General features: G+C 33.5%; 1 protein-coding gene across 7 annotated transcripts in view; it reads left to right on the top strand.

Annotated features, from left to right (window-relative positions):
* HACE1 (HECT domain and ankyrin repeat containing E3 ubiquitin protein ligase 1) overlaps positions 1-21,685 on the top strand; it is an 89,433-nt gene that overhangs the window by 31,961 nt on the left and 35,787 nt on the right. For 4 of the 7 annotated variants that reach the window (XM_033102863.1, XM_033102862.1, XM_033102860.1 and 1 more), the window contains 7 exons: positions 6,148-6,244; positions 7,089-7,190; positions 7,800-7,906; positions 12,779-13,025; positions 18,663-18,997; positions 20,124-20,192; positions 20,444-20,531. In XM_033102863.1, the coding sequence (XP_032958754.1) occupies positions 6,148-6,244; positions 7,089-7,190; positions 7,800-7,906; positions 12,779-13,025; positions 18,663-18,997; positions 20,124-20,192; positions 20,444-20,531 (1,045 nt within the window). The remainder of the gene's footprint in view (positions 1-6,147; positions 6,245-7,088; positions 7,191-7,799; positions 7,907-12,778; positions 13,026-18,662; positions 18,998-20,123; positions 20,193-20,443; positions 20,532-21,685) is intronic. The other 3 variants (XM_033102864.1, XM_033102867.1, XM_033102861.1) reach the window with 1 other exon arrangement.

Here is a 21,685-nt window from a genome sequence, read left to right as displayed (position 1 = left end):
ACTTGCAAGTCTCAGAATCTCAGATGTTATCATGTCCAGAATAGAGCTGAGTTTCCTTTTGAAACTTCCTCTAGTTTTTCTCATTTCAGTCGTTGGAATCCTTATATTTCCAGTTGATTAAAGCAGGAACTACCGTATTGTGCTGTGTATAATGAGCTCCTGTGTGTAGTGTGCACCTACGTTTTTGGCCCAGACTTTCAGGGGAAAAAAAATCTTTTAATTTTTAATTCAAATTTTTATTTGTTTACATTTAGGTACTTGTTTTTTGTGTTATAGGGGATTTTAGCTTTTTTTTTTTTTAACATATTGTGATACAAGAAATTTTATGTAACAAATAATTACAGAAGACAAGAACAGATACAAGGTACAAGAAATTTTATGTTCCGGTAATAAATTTACAATATTTATGCATCATAGAAGGCCAAGAACTCATCGTAAGTTCAACAAAACTGATTATCGTATTTAAGGGTACTATTTTGCATACGGATATTGTTATTGATTTCTAGAGGTATACTTTTAACTCATAAGCGTAAATAAAAAAATTAAAAACATTTATATAGATACAGAATTAGTACTACCCCATGCATAATGCACATCCTTATTTTTCCCTCACAGATTTGGGCAAAAAAGTGCACATTATGTACAGCAAAATATGGTAGATTATTGATTTTTATTTCTTTCTCTATTTCTTTCTCTCTCTTTCTCTGACCCTCAATTTGGAATTTAGTAGTAAGTTCTATAAATTCCACCTTTAGAATATATTCTGAATCTCTTCTCTGCAGGTCACTGAAACCACCTTGGTTAGTTAAAGTTGTTACCCCTTGTCTAGAATACTGCAGTAGTCTCTTAACTAGTCTTCTGATTCCTCTGTTTTCCTCCCATCTGTTTTTTTCCTCAGCAGCCAGAGTGATCTTTTAACTTCTGTTACTTTGTGTTTAAACCCCATATTTAAAACTTTTCAGTGCCTCTTTGCTGCATTTCAAATAATATATAAACTCTACCATGATGTGTGAGACCAGCGTGGTCTGACCCCTGCTTGGTTCACTGTGCTTCACCCACGTTGGTTCTCTTTGAGTTCCTAAATGCAGCGACTCTTTCCAGCAGGCTTTCCCTATGTGCTGTTCTTTTTGCCTGAAATGTTCTTCCCTAGGCTTTTTATGTGACTGACTCCTTCTTCACATCACTGCTTAACTGTTCCTTTTTAGAAGGCAGTTCCTGACTAGCCTAGGTAGGCCGCTCCCCAAATTTTCCATCACAGCATTTATGATCATTTCCTTCATAGTACTTTGTATTTTGTAATTGTTTATTTACTTGTTTACAGCGTGTCTCCAGTACTAGACCGAAAGCTCACTGAAAGCAAGAATTTTTGTTTATTTTATTCACCACTTTATATTCAATGTGTAGTACAGTGCTTTGTGCTTACTTACTAAATGTTTTTTTATTGAATCACTGTAATTACATCTTTGAAAAGTATGTAAAACAATGCCATATATAATAGTAAAATATAAGTATATTAGTATTGTACGGAACTGGGATATTTATATAATTAGTCTGACCATAGGGATATGGTACAATAATTTTTTTAGAAGTACTTACTGCTAGTATTGTATTGCCATCATTAAGTTTTAATCTAACAAACATTGGATCTCTTTGAACAAAGATGGTTAAGCAAATCTGGTTAAAATACAAACTGGAAAATAAATTGCATTATTGTGGCAGGATGATAGATATGAAACATGGTTAATTTGTAGGCAAACTTTTAATTGCACTTGTGTTATCTAGATATAGGTATATATTAAAAATATAAATTATTCCCTATGTAAGGTCTGTGACAAGCGAAAGGGAAAGGAATATGGGAAATAGGACAGATTGAACCTGCAGACAAATTATAGGGCTCTGAGATTAAAAAGCTAAGCTTAATGTAAGTTTTTATTTGTTGAGAGATATTGCTAGATATATTATCATATATCTTAAGTAAAGATCAACTATCAGAACTATTTTTTTAAATTTTGAATTAAACTCAAAAGGTATTGAGATATATAGGAGAAAGAGCCTAGCAAGATTTTGGAGGCAGAGTTCAAATCCCAGCCCCAAAGCCATACAACTTTAGTCAAGTTTCTTGAATTCTGAAGCATTGTTTCCTTCTTTGTGAAATGGAAGTGCTGATATCTGCCTTGTAGGACTATAGTGAGAATTAAATGAGATGGCTTGTATAAAACATCCTGCAGAGTATTTTGCCTCTAGTACTTGGTAAGTGCTCACTAGCACACTTTTCCACTGCCCAGTGAGCACAAAGTTGTCCTCATTCAGTTTCATTTCATGCTATACAGAGTTGTCTTTCTAAGAAATACGAATTTTCTCCCACTATGCATACCTTTTTTTGTTTTTCTTTGTATTACTTCTATTCTAATTCTGAGCACTATTTAATAATGTAGTATTTCTGTGAGTGAGTCATTTTTAGACTGATTTTGACCTAAAATTACAGGAATTTGTTCTGAGCCACTTTTTTTCTCTAAGTATTTTGCATAAAATACTATAACTAACTTTCTTTCGTGTGTACTATAGGCGCACATTGATTTCCCCCTATCTTTAGGCACTTTGTTTTCAGGACTTTTATATGGTATCTACAGATGTTTGAAGTCCTTAAATTATTAGATTGGTTTTCTATTCAGTCATAATGCTTTCCATTCCCTTAACTGGGTTCTTCAAATAAAGTTTTGGATGTAATGATTTTCAAGTATTTTCTGTATCTGTAGATTCTATTAGGAAAAGCAAAGTTTAGCTGGGATTATGTAGATAGAGTAAATTAATAAGATGTTTATGGAATTTTAGAGATTTGTGATAAAGCGAGAAATAGATAAGATTCTACACATAGACTTGTAGCTACCATCAAGCAACTCCTTTCAATTAGTGAACTAAAAAAGTAGCCACGTAAAGCAGTCCATAGACTCAAAATTGTAAACTTTTAGAACAGGAAAGAACCATTAGAAAATACGGTCTCTGTTTCATAATCAGTTCCAAGAAATATGGCAATATATGTATTACATGCACTTTGGCCAAGTTTTCAAATCATATTGCTGAAAGAGCCTAAAAAGTTAAGAGACTGAAAGAAAGTGCTTAAGAAATCAGTACTATTAAGCGCTTTAGAAGGTTTCTTACTAGTTAAATCTTTGCCAATTTCTTAGTTTCCAGAAAATACATTGGCACTTCATTGAAGGGAGTATTATCTTAATTAATATTTAAAAATAAGTTGAATTGTAAAGAAAAATTATTCATTGAGCAAATTTTTGCAATTATCTGAACTGAAAAATCTTTTATGCAACACTGAGCAGTCTGTTGTGGAGTAGTCTAATCTCTTGCCGTGTTACAATGTGGTACTTGAGGCTTTAATTGGGTTATGCAGATTCTGTATATTTATTAGCTATTGTTTCGTGCTTTTAATGTATTTTTGAAATGAAGTGTCACCTGATCATAGATGATATTTTAATGTAGTTTTAGAAATTACCCCGTCTTTCTAAAAATGTCATAGTGGTATTTTTTTTCTTCATGCTAATTATCTTCTTTGCTATATATGGTACAAAATTATTTTGAGACTTTTAAAAACCGTATTTATTGAACAACATCCCATTTCTACATGGTGATCTTGTCTGTTCATACTTTGTGATCCCCATCATATTGTTCTCATAGTATATATACATCCCCTTGTATATTATATCATACTTTCTTGAGTAATAAATTGTTTACTGTTTGAGGGTAAACTCTGTAAATTCATCTTGGTTGGAATAGAATGATACGGATAAAGGATTTTGGAATCAGACTGATCTAGATTTAGATTCAGCTCCACCTTGTAACTGTTGACCTCGAGCTACTCCATTATATGCTTGAGATACTGTTTTCTCAACTGAAAAATGGAGTGAATGCTTTTTTTAAATAGCAATGTCAGGATTAAATCAGACTTTATACAAAGACCTGAACATTATGCTTATTATCTAATAGATTCTAAATAAATTACGATTCAGATCTCCGTTATTTTTTCTGTGGTGCAGCACTTTCTTAAATGCTTGTCAAGTGAATGGTATCTAATGCTAAAACCTGTAATATAATTCAATAATTGTATTGAATACATATTATAAGCCATTACCAGTGCTATGAAATAAGTTCTGTTGTCAAGAAGTTTACGATTTGGGCTGGCCAGATGGCTTAGACGGTAAGAGCTCCATGCTCCTAACTCCAAAGGCTACCGGTTCGATTCCCACATGGGCCAGTGGGCTCTCAACCACAAGGTTGCCAGTTCATTTCCTTGAGTCCCGCAAGGGATGGTGGGCTCCGCCCCCTGCAACTAAGATTGAACACGGCACCTTGAGCTGAGCTGCCGCTGAGCTCCCGGATGGCTCAGTTGGTGGAAGCGTGTCCTCTCAACCACAAGGTTGCCAGTTCAATTCCTTGAGTCCCGCAAGGGATGGTGGGCTGCGTCTCCTGCAACTAGCAACGGCAACTGGACCTGGAGCTGAACTGCGCCCTCCACAACTAAGACTGAAAGGACAACAACTTGAAGCTGAACGGCACCCTCCACAACTAAGATTGAAAGGACAACAACTTGACTTGGAAAAAAAAGTCCTGGAAGTACACACTGTTCCCCAATAAAGTCCTGTCCCTTCCCCAATAAAATCTTTAAAAAAAAAAAAAAAGATGTTTACGTTTTAATTGGAAAAATTGGATACATAGATATTAAATACCTTGTTTCTTGATTTTTCTCCTTTTTCTGGAGTAAATTAGATATTTTTCTTAAGTTAGTTTCGGCCTATTGATATTTGTATTAAGGAAGATAATCAGTATTACAATAAAGTATCAAGAGAGTGATGTAACATTATATGCCATTAGATGTATAGTAGGATCCTTTTTTTTTTTTTGATTTTTTTTTTTTAACTTTTGTTTATTTTAAGTGTGTTTTCCAGGACCCATCAGCTCCAAGTCAAGTAGTTGTTTCAATCTAGTTGTGGAGGGCACAGCTGGCAGTGGCCCATGTGGGGATCGAACTGGCAACTTTGTTGTTAAGAGCACCACGCTCTAACCAACTGAGCTAACCAGCTGCCCCAGGATCCTATATTTTAAGTTTAATTCCAATTGGTTATAAGTTCCATATGCTTCATTTTATGGAAAATAATAGGTTTTTTTTTTTAAGTTTCAGGGAAATCTGTGTAGTCTTTCTCTTTGTGAAATGACATACCTTTTTAGGTAATGGTATTATGGAAAGAGTATTGGTCTACAAGACCAGAGTTCTGAGTTCGAGTTTCACGTGTGCTTGAGGTAGTAGCTTTTCTCATATACAAAATAAAATTTTTGATCAGATAGTCTTCCAAACTATATGACTTCTTTACCTGTTTTGTAAAATTAGCTTTAAACTTTAATGCCCTGGATTGTAAATTTATTTTTTATTGCCTGTATCTAGGATCAGATTAGTTCATTGAGTAACAAGACCCAGGGTCTAGTGATCGCTACCCCCAAAGTAACTTCCTTTAGCTGAAAGAATGGTAGTTAACTAATTTTACTTATACTAGACAGAGTAATTGAAGAGAACGGGGCATGTGGATAAAAGAGTTGTCCATTCTAGCTCAGATTGAATAGTTATCAGCAGAAGCCAAACTGAGTTGACAAAACAAAGAGTGGAAACTAGAGAGTATTTTTGGCTAGTTAACTCTTTCCTTCCCCCCATTCTCTCAACTTTTGATGTTTCTTTTCTCCTTCCTTTTTATTTTTTCACCAAGTATAAAAATGCCATAAAATGTACCCTTGTGTATTGAGATTCTTTTAGATGTGTGTGATAGGAAGGTCAGGTTAGAGTTGAGAAGAAGTGATTGGAAGAAAAAAATAAAGCATAAACTTGAGTAGCAGCTACTTATCCCCAAATATTATGATTTATTGTAGATAATGTGTCCTATGTTAAATTCTAATAATTAATAGGACATAGTGAAAGTATGACTTAACATTGGGAGAAGTTTTCCTGATTGTTGAGGATATAGTTCAGATCTTCCTCTCAATTTTTTGAAATTGTTAATTCTCTGTTTATTCATATTAACTGTCCCTAATTCATAGAGAAAGACTAATTTAAAAGGAATATATTTTTAACTTGGTTCTATTTCTATACAGTCATGGTCAGAGAGACACAGCACAGATTCTTCTATTACGAGGAGCCAAATATCTGCCAGATAAAAATGGAGTAACCCCTCTGGATTTATGTGTACAGGTATGTTGTTAATATATATTCTTAGCTCCTTGCTTTATAATAGAAACTGAGGCTGGTAAACTCACTTTTTTTCTCAAATTAGAGGGTGGTACAAAATTTTTTTTTGTGAAGAATATGATCTTTATAAAGAACTGTGATATAAAAAATGTATGTTGGTCTTCATCCCAGTTTCTGACACAAGACCTTCTCAGACTCTTGGAATCTCCAGAGTGATAATATCTTTTTGTGTATTAATGAGATGACTAGTGGCTGAACGGCTCTAGATAGCTGCAGCATGGTGGCTGGTTGCCGGAGGAGTCAACCATGTGATTAGAGGGCAGCCTCTTCGACTTCACTTCCAGGTAGCTGGCACTGGAGCATCAGTACAATCACCAGTGACCAATAATTTACTCAATCATGGCTATATTATGGAACTTCCCTAAAAACACTGAACAGGGGTTCTTGGAGAAATTCTGGGTTGGTGAACACATCAAAGTGCTGGGAAGGCGGCATGCCCAGAAAGAGTATGGAAGCTCAGTGCCCCTTCCCACATACCTTGCCCTATGAATCTGCCATTTGGCTGTTCCCAAGTTGTCTCCTGTATAATGAACAGATAATAGTAAAGTGTTTCTCTGAGTTCTGTGAGCTCTTCTAGCAAATTATTAAACTCGAGGAGGTGTGGGAACTCCTGAATTACAGCTGGTTCGTCAGAAGTTTGGGTGGCGTGAACTTTGTAATTGGCTTCTGAAGTGGGGGCACTCTCGCGGGAGTAACCTAACCTGTGGGGTCTACAAGTTTTCCTTTAGAAACTTTGTTTTTAAATCTAGATAATTTTAAATATATATATGTATATGTGTATTTTTAGGGTGGATATGGAGAGACCTGTGAAGTATTAATTCAGTATCATCCTAGGCTTTTCCAGACGATTATTCAAATGACACAGAATGAAGATCTCCGAGAAAACATGGTAATGTAATTGTGTAAATGTAATCTTGTAAATGAACAAGCTTTATTCATGCTTAGTGTGTATATGGCAGTTTACAAATGTGCTTTGTAATTTTATTATAAATATTTTAATATGTGAATTTGCTTGTCTGCATTGTAGGATAAGTATGAATTATATAACATTTCATAAACCTTGTGCTAATATTTGTGCCCTATGAATCTTCTGTCCTCTGAGTCTTTGCTATCTCCTTAAGATAATTAGAATATTCCCCATAGGTAGAGGAAAAGAATCTAAGGAGGAATATTATATTATTGTTGGTAATTACTAGTTTACTGAGCTTTGTATTTAGGTTTACTCTTTGAAAAATTGCAGAATTTAATTTTCTCTTAAACTGTAGAATTAAATTTCTGTAAATTTGGTGATTTCTGTTCTATTTTTTTATTGCTTTTTTACTGGGTGATTTGAACAAAGATTTTATGTCATCTCTACGTATATGCAAGGCAAAATGTAAAGGACTTGATTGCAGCTAATTGGCTGTGGGATACTTGTTAAACTAATAGGTACTTAATTTCTTGATAAAGTTTAATGGATTATTATATAATCACATTTTTTTATTTGTGAAAATTTTAGTTACGGCAAGTTCTGGAACATTTGTCTCAGCAAAGTGAAAGCCAGTACCTAAAGATTTTAACAAGCCTTGCTGAAGTTGCCACAACAAATGGTCATAAACTGCTTAGGTAAGTGTTTCAAAATATAAACAGATCAATAGGTAGCAGTGTCTGTCAGCTTTGTCTCCTTTTAAGCTTTTCTGGGAACAGTTTATTTTGTTGGATGCCTTTTGTCAGTGGTAAGATGTTCTCAGAATTTGCTGACACATCGTTTGTTTTTTAAAGGACCAGGCAGTCAACTTTTACTGAGGAGACTTTAGTTTCTAAAGAGACTGAAACTAGAGACTTATTTAAATGGATTTGGGCATGTGTGTCTAGAATTTTATAAAATGATTATAAGTCATGTAAGTAAAATGTGCATAAAGAAGAATCACGAAAGTAGTTTAGGAATCTTGATCACTAATTATAAAACTGGGTGTAAGCTACTTTTCAACCCCTCAGTATACCTCATGATTCCTTACAAAGTTTTCTCCCTGAACTGTCCCCCTAATTGCAGTTCTTTATTCTTTCCAAAAGATTCTGTGGTTTTAATGGCTCATCACTAAGCCCATGGAGTTAATGCCTTTATAATACTTGCGTTTATATATATGTATTACATTTTCCTGCAACTACACTTCTTTGTATATGATAAGCTACCTCAATTAGGAGTAAAGAGCCATTTAGAAGTGGTTAATGTGTATTTCGTCGCTGACACATTTGGCCCAGTTCTAATTTTGATGCTTTCCCCTTTGTAGTTTTTCTTTTCACCTATATTCTTAATACACTGGCAGTCTTAAGAATAGGTCATGTTCTCTTATCTCTGTTAGTTCCAACTGGACTTTCTTCCTCCCATCTCCATGCTGCTTCTATAAATCAACTACATTATCAAATCCATCATGTTAGCCCTTTATTTCTGTCTTCCTTCAGACTTGTCATATACTTTAGACCAGAATCACGTTTTATACTATTTACTTAGAAGAATCTTTGCTAGACCCCTTATATATCATGGTACTGAGGTCACCTTCTCGTGTTCTTTTAGCCATTAAGTCTTTCTTCAGCAGTTTCACTCAATACCATTTGCTAATTTTTTAAATTATTCTCTTTCTGCCTTTGAAATACTTTAGACTCTGTCTCTAAGAGTCATTGAATTCCAGCTTTATGTAATGCCCCTTTTTTATTTAGTCATTTCCATTAATCCATTTATTTAATGAAGACTTTCTAAGATTTAGACACACTACTAAGTAAAAGCATGGTCTCTGGAGTCAGCCAGACTCAGGTGTAAATCCAGACATCACCATTTACTGGGTGACCTCAGCAAGTAACTTTGTAGAGTTTCCCTTCATCATCCACCCATCCATCTAATTCTTATTTCTGAGTGCTTACTATCCACCAGGCCACCTGCTAGGTGATCATGATTAATACAGACAAAATCTCTCCCTGTGTTTAATTTACAGTCTAGTCAGGATTTTATTTCCTTGTTGGAAATTAGCAGTAAATATCTTAATAAATTGGTGTAAGAATGAAATAAAGCTTGGTGCTTTAAAGTGCCAAGCATAGTGTCTGGCACGTAGCAAAGGAGATGATGATAATGATACAAATGAAAAATGCTACAGATAATGATGATTATTATTTTAAATATCGCCTAATACCTTTAACCTGTTTTTCTACTTTGGAAGACTTACTTGCTTTTTCTACTTAAACTTTGTAATCTTTTAATTTTTCACAGTTACCAGAAAGCATTTATGTTTTTATGCATGTGCGTTTTAATTTTAAGTTCACCTTTAACACTTATTAAGCAGGCACTAGCTAAGGAACATTCAAATACATTATTTCATTTAAGCCTCATATAAGTTTGTGATTTAGATATTATCTCCATTTTATGAATAAGAAAATTGAAGTTCAATGATTTGCCAAGCTAATACATAGAAGAACCAGGATTCATTTCCTCACTTAAAAAAAAAAAATTGTATGTCCTGGGTTCCAGATTACCTCTTAAAAATTACAGGGAGATTAGTGGAACAGGTGAAACAGTAAGAAAAAGGGATCCATGGCCAGCACAAGTTTTAAAGCTACTTTGCTAAACTATACTGCCTCACCACTTACAATGCTGCTTTTCAGATGCTTTATAGAAGCTTTTATTTTGGTCATTTTGGGCCTGTAAATACCTCTGTGTTGGGATCAGTAGTGAGTATTGGTTATTGTGTTAGAATTTATTGTATTGCTGTTAGGGGAAAACCCGGTCCTCCTCCTGTGTTTCTCCTTTACTTACACTACTACCACACTCACAACACTTCTGACACCAGATGTGTGTGCTTTTATTCCCTACACCAAGCAATTCTGCGACACCAACTAGGTGTCCTACAATTTTAACCAATTCTTACACTATCGTATCTAGTACCTAGAGATAGCGTCAGATCCTATAGGTTAAGGGTTCAGTCCCACAGGACTGTACCTCCACTTCAGATCGCAAGTAGTAGGTTCCCAGGTTACCCACAACTTCTGTGTGACTTGACTGCAGATTGGAAGTTCTGATGACCTCCACCCCCTTGAATTCGATTATTTACTAGAACAGCTCACAGAACTCAGAGCTACCAAGGTAGATTTTTAAGAGGATCTCAAATACAAATCATTCTCCTCGCCAATATATGTTCAATAGTATTTTTGCAGATTGTTTTTCTTTTGTTCATTTATTTGTGAATCATTTTATGTTTCTTAAACCACAATATGATCTAATTTGGGCCATTTTAATAGAAATTTTAATTAAGAAAATGATTCAAATATGTATTAATTAGTGACAATTGAGATGTTATTTAGCATACTTTTGGAAAAATGAATGCCTTTTGTCTGATTCTGGAAATATTTGTTAAATAATATATTTACTTTTGAGGGCCCTTTTGCACATAATATGTTTCATTAAGTGAGTTATCTTGCTTTTTATATATTTATGATTGAAGGTAAAGTTAGCTATCAGTGTACAAATGAGCATACAGATCACAGCTATTTGCTAAGTAAGAAACTGAATGAAAGTATACTGTCATATAAAACCACAAGTGGTAGGTACATTGTTAGGGCTTTGAATTAGGAACCTCGTTTTTAAACTTTTATATTGAGAACCTGGTGGCTTGGGTGAAATTATTTTATGATCAACTGGGAAAGTACATGATCAAGTTTGGATTTCATAATTTTTTTGTTTAATACAAAAGAGATATTTCACTGGTTGGAAAGTGAAAAATGACATTTTTAGACCAACCAGTGAACTTGGAAGAAGTTTAAATTGCATAAAGTTATAAAATTATTAGACTATATTAATAGAGAGATTATTATTAGACAGATTACATTGTGTAAGACAATACTTCTTAAGATATCACTTGATCAGGTACTTAAATACATATGGTACTTTTGCAGAGGAAAATCAAATCACACCTTTCTCATGGGGAAGAATTTGAGCCTCATTGTAGTTAACTTTTCCAAGAGCTGCAACATAATAAAAGAAGGAAATAGAAACCAGACTACCTTTCTATTTTGTCAATTTCAACAATCTTATAATACAAAATTAGAAACACTTCGTAAATACAAGTATGTAAAACTCAGTGCAAGCCAAACTAATGATTCTGTAAAATTTGACTCAAAGTTACTAAGAGTTTTGTTATTATGTGGTAGCTGTCCCAGTCAATGGCTATTATGTTTTGCTAATACCTGTAACTGATATATCGATAGTTCATTTTTATTGACTATTTTTAACAATTTAATCATTCTTAGAATGAGGAAACAACATGAATATTGAAGTGAAAATGTCATGAAATTTTGGTTCACGTGTCATCAGGCACTTATCAAACTGAAATGCTTAGAAGTAGGCATTTTCTATTTCCACATTACTAATCCTTATTTTTTCAATGTTAGAAAAGATACTTAAAAATATCATAGTGGAAGATTTTAATGAACTTGGTTTTAATACACTTAAGGGAAGATAGGGTAAGTTTTGATAATTAAATTTATGCAAAGACAATCATATCATTCTGCCCAAAAGTTTATTCAGCTCTTTACTCTGCTTTTATGCCGCTGTTGTCATACAGTCTAACTGATGTTAGAGTTTTTGAAATAAAGTTACCCCTTAAACAGCAATTTTTTTAAAAAAAGATGTAACATTAGAGTCAATATAAATTTAGGCTGTCTCCTACAGTTTCTCTACAGTTTTTCTACAGTTACAGTCGAAGAGTAATGATTGATATTCATGATGATGAACAATCCCCAGGCACTATGGGATTCTGTAGGGTGTTGTGATTTGTCAAAGAAAGTTTATATTGTATTTAGTATGGTTTAGTGTTAACTGGATTTGAGTCTTCTTTTTTTGTAATGGGGTATTTCCTATATTTATGTAGAGGCATAAGGCAACCCGTTCTATAGAGAACCACCCTGATACAGATAGTAACTTTAAGGTTACTCAGTTTTTGAATGTTCTATATGAGACAATTGGTGGTTATTCTGGGGTGGGGTGGGGAAGTGGGGTTATGGATAGAACAGTACAGAGTTCAACCTCTGCAGTTGAGTTGAGGGTTGACCTAAAAACATAAGGCCAACATTTCCACCATTGCTTCGCTGTGAAGTGTTCCCAGAGTTCTAAAGACTCAACTTAATTTAGTACTGTACTTTTGGAAGTGAAAATTTGAGATTGCTTTGAAGTTGGTATCTCAAGAAACCAACTGTTCTACAGTGGTGCTTTTCTTCATGTTTTATGCTTTGATCATTGATTATAGTCTGGTGACTTAAAAATTAATCATTTATTCATATGCAATCAAGTAATATATATATTTGGTAACTTCCTATTAAAATATTCCATCCTCTATCATAATAGGAAAGGAATTTTACTCATGAAACTGGTGGTCAGTTGATGAAAATGTTTTAAAGTATTTTAAGATGTAATTTGTTTTATTTCATCTAATCTGTTCATATTTTTATTTTTAGCCTATCTAGTAATTATGATGCTCAAATGAAGAGCCTTTTAAGGATTGTGAGGATATTTTGTCATGTCTTTCGAATTGGTCCATCCTCTCCCAGTAATGGAATCGATATGGGCTACAACGGGAATAAAACTCCAAGAAGCCAGGTGTTCAAGGTCAGAAAAGTAATTGACGTTGTTAGGAAGATAGACGTAAAAGAGATGAATTTGACAAAGCATGCATTCATTAATCAGAAACCTCATACACAGAACGTAAGTTTGGTTCATACCTGTAACACTTTTTAAGTTAGGCACACCTTTCTCCTTTCATCTCTGTCTAATCAACAGCAAGTTTTAATTGGTGAGCCTTTATATTTTTATTACAAGTAAAGTTTTAATTCCATTAGTCTTTTTCTAAGGATAAAGATATTCAGTGTTTAAATCTAATTAAATTTACTTTTTCATTGGATTCTAGATTTTTTAATGTGGCATATACAGCCATGATGCTTTTCTAGAAAAAAAAATATTTCTTGATTCGAAGGAAAGAATTCAGTTGTTTTAAATTTAGATTTTGTTATCATGTATTTATTATGTGTGTGTCCACATATATGTTTTTAAAAATATGATTACTTTCAGTTACTGGTTTTACCATCAGTTAATTTCTGGGATCATTTCAAAGAAAATCATTGAGATACATATTTTCTTAAAATATTTTATATTGCTTCAGTTGCATCTCCTATACAAGCATGTTTGTGGATAGAGCCCTTGGAAGAATGATTCCATACAAAACCCAAGGCAGTGTTGCTACCCATGGTAAATTATAATTTAATGAAGTCAACAAAGTGAACATGGCTGTAATTGCTATTGTTAATGCTTTTTCATGGCATTATATTTTCAGATAACTCAGTTTTTGGACAAATGTGTAATTTAATAACTTTTTCCATGCTATTTTTTTAAAAAGTAATTTATCTTAGGAGATTTTCCTAGCATAAAATTTGCTTTGGGGTTCATGAAGACGCATAGTTCTTTAAACAGTTTTTTTAGTATAAATATGGATTATCTGTCCAAAAAGTGACAAAACCCCTTTTATGTGCCACTTCCTATAAAACTCGTTAGGTTTGATAACTTTACTGTCTGTAAAAATTTGAAGTTAAATTAATGAACTATGCTAAATGGTTCTTACATGGAAAATTTTTGGCAGACACAAATAAATGGTTTGCAAGCATTTTGACACTAGTAGATTCTTTAATACCTAGAGTAGTTATGATAGCTTTTTAGGAAGGTATGTATAAGTATCTGTGTATCTGTTCTGCTTCACTCTCTTCTTTTTTTAATCAGTGTAGGAAAGAAAGAGTTTTCAGCTGTGTCTTTTTTCTTTTTTTCTTTTTTCTTCCCCTATTGTGCCACCTCCTGGAAGAAGGAAGTTATGCATCTTCTTGTAATTCAGATGGTGGCTTTTCACATACTTCTTCCTTGAACACTAGTTAGGAATGATAACTATCTTTGTAAAATTCTAATCTAAATTATTGATCCAGTGTTTTGTCAGTGCTGTTTTAAGTGAGTTTTACTGCTCAAGCATTCACATTACATGAAGTTGTTCTTAATGTGTTCTGCTGTAGCTCACGCTATTACGTAGTTACTGAATCTACCCGATTTGATTTTCTACTCATTCTTTCTATTCATCTGTAATGATGAATAGAAAAATATAATCAGGTAGACATATGGTCACCATTATCTATATTCACTATTGTCTGATTTTTTTTTTTTTAATTAAAATTTGAATCGGCCACTTTTTGCTGATAGCAGAAAATAAGTATGTGCTAAATAGCCTCTATAGGCATTTAATGCTTGATTAAATGTTAGTTTTCTTCCTACCCAGTCAATACAGATATAACTGAGTAAAAAAAAAAAAATCACTCTTTTTTTTTTTAGCTATGTTATGGAATCCAGATTCTGTGTTTTGATTGTCATGTATCAACTATAAATGTACAAAATTATTTCTACTTTATTTCATTTATTAATGTCTTTATTTCTTTTTTTAAGGTATTAGTTTTTGCATCAGTGACAACTGGTTTTGCCTCTGACCATTTACTTTCTCTTAAATTTTGATTTGTCATATTGTTAAAACATTTTATAAAATTCAGCTAAAATTTTTTTTAAGTGACAGTGTTACTCTTTAGGAATTTATTAGTCTCTTTCCATCTAATTTTATGAATTAGGTGTGGATTCTTTGGAGGATGACAAAATTTTCTACCTTTCTACTTTTAAGGATAAAAATAGAAATTACATTGTCATGTATGTATATAAGGTTTTCAGTTCATTGTGGGGTGATTCAAGTTGTAAAAACCTTAAGCATTTGCTGAGTTGCTATAATGTTAGACTGGAAATACCATTTTAATTTTTACCACATTTTTTTCCAAGGTAGCAATTGATCCCCACTTTCCATTTCATTAACAAGATACTCTAACATGTCACTTTATTAAGATTAACTAATGAGTTTTCCATTAATATGAGTGGGTTTATAGGTCATGTGTTTTAGTCGGTGAAATTATTTAACATCCTGTTAATAGTTTTCTGATTTATCTTAGAAGTCCTTTAAATTAATCTTAACACTTAGTCATTTTTTTCCATGTTAAGAGATTTTTATCTAGTGCCTTTGGAGCATTTGAAAGAGGAGGTAGTTCTGGTTATTGAAGCAGGGTGAGCCTGGCGAAGACAGTTTCAGCTTCCTGAACCTGGATATGCTCTTTTTTGTGAATAATAAGGTGTGACTGTTAAGAGTTTTATAGAGGTATCAATGGGAAAATTTGAAAGCCAAGGAAGATTGAGAAACTTTTAACTTTAATATTTTATCTTTTTGGTTGTGGCATTTGACATTATCAAGTTGAGAATAGACTAACAGGATTTCAAGATACTACTAATGAATTTAAGTTAGTAACGCTTTCCTGTTAAACTTGTATCTCACTTTGGCCCATGGATGTTGAAAAACTTAACTGTTCGATAAATTTTGGATTATGTATTATAGCTTTGAAATACAGCTTGAAATATTTTGAAAATTATATATGAAGGAGAATGTAATTCTGTGGTGAAGATCACTCAGTAATATGTGTGTAAATTTTCACAGCCGGCAAAGAAGCCAGCTAATATTTTCCATAGTCATTGACTCATTTTTCAGCAACAATTGATGTATACAGTGTTTTGTATCTTATCTATTGTTGTTATCATTATTTAAATGTAGGAAGCATGATTTATTTTTAATTTTAAAAGTGTATTATAATCCTTTTTGTTTGTGGCTGCTACCACAGTTAGAAATTAAAGGTATGTTCATAGTATTCTTTTTGCTGTTGAGGAATGAATGTTTTGAACAAATCTTCCAAGGGACAACTTCCTAGGTAAAAAAATACCTCCAGGATGGGATTTAGTTTTAGTACATGTGTGAATGAAGAAAAGGTGGGAAAAAGAGAAGGGTCTAAGATGACTTAACCATTTCTCTTTTTTTCTTCTAATTCTTTGCTGTGTTCCTTTATTGAAAACTCTTTGTAGGTTTTCAGTATTTTTATTATCACTATAATTTTTACACAGATCTGTTTTTTAATATTGTTTCTGGATTATTAAAAATTCGCCTTTAATTTTTGCACATTGTCAGTATTTGAAAATAGTATTGCTGTAGGTTCAGGCTCAGCGCTGTCATCTGTAGGAGTAGCAGGTGTCATTTTGTACCTTAAGCTCATCTCCATCCAGTGTGTTGATTTTCTAGGTGTTAGCCCTACTATATTAGTAGGTCCTCTAAATTTAGAGGCCATTTACTCTTTGTTTCAAGCACTTTTACATCACCACCACCCATTCTTTCTATCTTGGAAGTTCATTTTCTATGTAAAACTAAATAGTTTTGCTGACATAAAAAGTTATTTTTCATCTCTGACAGTAGGTTTAATGTATTGCTCATAAAGAGAAACTATAGACTCAGACTTGGATCATGATTAGAATTAACACATTTTCAGTGAAGATACCATGTCAGTGTTTATGGCAGCCAGTTCTGTTACCCTTCCTTTGAGCAGCTCATGGACCCTGCATCTTCCAGCTGCTATCTTTGTCTAATCATGAAAAAGCCCTCTTGTGGGAGAGAGGGGTGCTAAATTTAACCTGAGAAAGGGTATAATTAGTTTTTCCCTTTGCTTACCTGTTTACCTAATACTTACTAACTAAATATTTGTTGAATGAGTGAATTAGGTTTTGTTGATGATAGTAGGGTTTTTTCTTTCTTTCCACTTTTCTGCTTTTTGGTTTAATGTTTAAATGAAGACTTAGGGGTGATTTAATTGTTTTCAAATTCAGTTAAGTCAAATATTCTCAAAAAGAATGTTCTGGAAACCTGAAGAAGGCTGAAGATATAGCAGAGGGATTTGTTAGATAACAATTGGAAACAATTTTCTGGCAGAACAAGTTATTTAAACATTTTCTAAGGTTCCAAATATGGTTGTGGAATCTACATAGTGGTCTTTGAAAGTAAGTGTATTTCTTTTATTTGAAGTATTTTAAGGGTGGGTCTCTCCAAAGAACACGTCCTCGGTTGTAGCATTTTGTGATCATATAAGAATCAAAAAGTAAGATTAACTTTTACATTCATATATAGGAAATTTTATCATTCTCAATATTGGAATATTTAAAGTAGCGTAGGAAAGAAGGACCATTTAACCTTAGTTCCCATTATTAACCTTTATGTGGGATTAAAAATGTTCTAACGGGTTCTTTTCCCCCCAGCTTTATTGAGATGTAATTGACATATAACATTGTGTAAATTTAAGGTACACAATGTTTGTTGAATACACATATATATTGCTAAATGTTTACCACGATAAGGTTAGTTAATGCATCCTTCACCTCACATAATTACCATTTTGTTATTGTTATGGTGAGAATGTTAAAGCTTTACACTCCTAGCAACTTTCAATTATGATATAGTATTGAGAACTATAGTAACTATAGTCACGTTGCTGTACATTAGATTCCAGGTAGCAGGTCTTTTAATAGTAGTTATTTTCTACTTGTATTAAAAACCACTAATTATTAGAGACAATGTATATTTTTCATCTTCTCTCGTACTTAGTCCTGTTGTAGCATTTGTGATCACATAATATTTAAAAAATAAAATTTTATTTGCTGTTAATTTACAAAAGATATTTTACTATTCTCCAAGGGAATATTTTAAATAGTGTAGAAATAAGAAATAATTTACTTTGTCCCCACATTTTTTTTCTTAAGCTATTACTCTTATTTGGATTCAAGAACTTGCTAGTCAGTATTTGGTAGTTACTGTTTATTAGAGATGGATTGGTGTGTGTGTGTGTGTGTGTGTGTGTGTGTGTGTAAGTATATGTATGTGTATGTATGTGTGTATATAAATACGTCATTTTAAAATTTGTCATACATTTTTGAAATTCTAGGAATTAGATGTAAAGAAAAGAGCACAGTAAACTAAACTGTTTATTAGGCTGTTAAGGGATTCTCATTTTTTTTTAATTGAAAAAAATTTATAATTGAAACTTGTTGACACATGAATACAGTAAAGGTTAAGGTACGTATATATAAAAGTAATGTGTGCTCTTAAAACTAAGTATTTGAAAATGTTTAAAGAAGAAAGATTGTTTATACCTTTTTTGTTAGGTTTTAGTTTTCCCTTTTTAGTCCAAGAAATAAATAAATGCAAATTAAATTTTTTCTATAAATGAAGAAATTGTCATTTATAGGACATTCATGTTTTTATTACTTAACCTATAGGCATTGCTGTCACATAAACTTGGGAAAATAGAAGTATCCATAGTAAATTTTCTTTTATAATATTTGGCTGTGTGGATTTTTATCCTGGAGTTTCAGAATGATACTTAAAAAACACTTTTCTTTTTCTCTTAGCCTCTTGAATTGCTTTGGCACTCATTAGATGAATGGCTAGTTTTAATAGCTACAGAACTGATGAAAAACAAAAAGGACTCAACGGATATCACTTCTATTTTACTAAAACAAAAAGGCCAAGATCAAGATGGTACTTCCATTCCTCCATTTGAACCTCCAGGACCTGGGAGCTATGAAAATCTATCCACTGGCACCAGGGAATCTAAACCAGATGCTCTAGGAGGGAAACAGGAAGCCAGTGCAGACTGTCAGGATGTTATTTCTATGACAGCTAATCGGCTAAGTGCTGTCATTCAAGCTTTTTACATGTGCTGTTCTTGTCAGATGCCTCCAGGGTAAGAGGGTTTCTGCTTTGTTTTGTGTGCAGGTCTCAGCCTATCAATAACCAATCTTGCGGCTGGACTAGCCCTTGTGGTTCTTATTATAATTCCAAGGCGCCCTTCAGCAATAACCATCAGGAAACTTTGAAAAAAAAAAAAAAGGTTTATTACTTACAAGGTCTGGAAATTACATGGCACACCTGGGGCCACACAGCGAGGTCGCAGGGAGAGAGCAAGAGAGAGAGAAAGAGCGCGGGCCCACTAGAGAGCTAGCGCACAACGGGTGTGCGTATGGGCCTGGAGTTATGCTTTTTGGGGGGTTGAGAATGTGGGGGGCCTAGGGTTTCTGGGGCTCACTCTTTGATGGTGAATTTAAAACATAAGAGCGGGAATTTAAAGCATGGGAAGAGAAAAATCAAGTGGGCCAAGTTGTCAGTTATTGAAATCAACCAAGATCTCTCAAACAAAGGAGCCTCAGTGGGGAGAGGTGGCCTGGCTCTTTATCTAGTTGTGTGGCTGGCAATGTGTTTATTAAAAATAGCCATCTTTGAAGTGTATGCCTCTTTGAAGTGGAACCCTTGGCAACCAAAACTTAAGTCAGGCGCTTGCATTACAAAAAAGAGAAAACCTAACTGTCAAGGCTTACACTATATGCTTATTATTTCCCTGATAGATGAAGAAATGCTGTGATTGTTTTGTAATTTCTGTAACAACAAATAGTGATTTGTTTATTTTAGGTTCTTTTCTGATCTTTTTATGGATACTCATTGGACTGATCTAGAATTAGTCCAAAATATTTAAGTTTTAAGCATTATGTAAGTTATTAACATGTAGAATGGTGAATGCCGTGTCATATAGGGTCCCTTCATTATGTATTCAGAATGTATAGAGTAGCGATGCTTAACATTTCAAGGTTTTTAAAGTCACTTGTTTATATGTCATCTGTTAATGAAAACATACATATTTTTTCATCTTACAGATTGGCTAGGCAAGCCTCAATTTCTCGAGTTTATAAAGACGCTCCAAACCCTCCCCTTTTTTTTGTCTAGAAGCCAGTCCAGTTCAATATGTAGTTATCAAAGTTGCTGTGTCACCAACTTTTGTTTATGTGTTCTGATTGTTTTTTTACCTCCCCCCGTAGAATGACTTCACCGCGTTTCATTGAATTTGTCTGCAAACATGATGAAGTTTTAAAATGCTTTGTTAACAGGTAAGGCTCTTTCAGATTCATGGACTGCCCTTACAGCCTTTTCTCTCTTATAGTTTTCATCTCAAGACAAAAAAAAAAATGTTACTTCCATTAAACTCTGAAAAAAATGTGCAGTGACAAGTGAAAGTATAGTAGGTGTAGATTACTATATGTTACTCTTCTGTTTCAGTATTCATGTATGTGAATCTGCATTTCACTTAATTCTACTCATCCTTCCTGTCCATGTAAACAAAATATATATTTTTTTTTAGAAATCCCAAAATTATATTTGACCACTTTCACTTCCTCCTTGAATGTCCGGAGTTGATGTCAAGATTCATGCATATCATAAAAGCACAGGTAGAAATTTCTCTTAATCTTGTTTTTAGTTTGTCTCATGAAAATTAATTTTTTAAAATTTGAGTACTGTGTAATGAAGTAATTATTGTACTTGAGACCTCCTGCTATAAGAGGAGTGAAAGTACCTTATTCTTTAGTATGTGGGGTTACATTAGTATGTTATTTTAGTGTGAGGAGTAATTTTTTTCTTCAAGAAATGTGTATTGAGGGCCTACCATGTGCAAAGATTTGTTCAAAGACAATAGAAGATGTTGCCACATTTCCTGAAATGAGTTTCATGGAACACTAGTCCTATAAGGCTCATAGTCCTTGAGAAAAGGATTTTATCCCCAAATACATTTGGGAAATATAACATATGCCCTTTTGGAGATTTATAAAGTTTATCAGCAGCTTGTTAAAGGCTTTGAGAAGCCCTTTGGTAAAAATAGTGATTTAACTTTGTTAATCCTCAAAACTTATTTGACCTGAGAACCTCTCCCCTGCCAGGTTTCATTCTACATACCGTGTTTTGTGAAACATGTTAGGCAAAGCTTGTTTTGGTACTTAACAACTATGTGACTTTGGGCACATTTCCAACATCCTTGAGCCTTGGTTTCTTCATCTGTAAAATAGATAATGACACCAACTTCATAAAATTATTTTGAAGCGTAAGTTTTAAATACTGACATATACATACATACATATACCAATAAATGGTATTTGTTTTGGAGATAGAAGACATATATCCTTTCTCAAAGAGAATCTTACTTAATCTGACTTATCTGTCTAGCAAGGGGGATAATGCATGCACCAATAAAGTAGTAATTACAGTATTACCTGGTTCTTCAGGAGTTTAAGGGATTAAGAGCTTGTTTCTGGCTGCTATAATCAAGGGAAATTTCAAAGAGAAAGTGGATTTTAAACTGGACCTTGGAAAACATGCAAAATTTTGATGGGAGTAAATGGGGAAGATGACCATTCTAACCCAAGATATGGACCAGGGCATGTAGGTGGAAAAGTGTATAAAACTACAGTGGTTGAAGCAGAAATTTTGTATAAGTGAAGAATGAGATATAATTCTGGAAAGGTAGATTGAGGTCATACTGTGTTGAGCGTTGATTGCCAGATTAAAGGATCTTTGTTTGCTAGGCTGTCAAGAGTCACTCAGAACTGCT

The sequence above is a fragment of the Rhinolophus ferrumequinum genome, chromosome 3 (genome assembly GCF_004115265.2).
Source record: "Rhinolophus ferrumequinum isolate MPI-CBG mRhiFer1 chromosome 3, mRhiFer1_v1.p, whole genome shotgun sequence".
Taxonomy (NCBI): domain Eukaryota; kingdom Metazoa; phylum Chordata; class Mammalia; order Chiroptera; family Rhinolophidae; genus Rhinolophus; species Rhinolophus ferrumequinum.
This window is presented reverse-complemented; position numbering and strand designations above follow the sequence as displayed.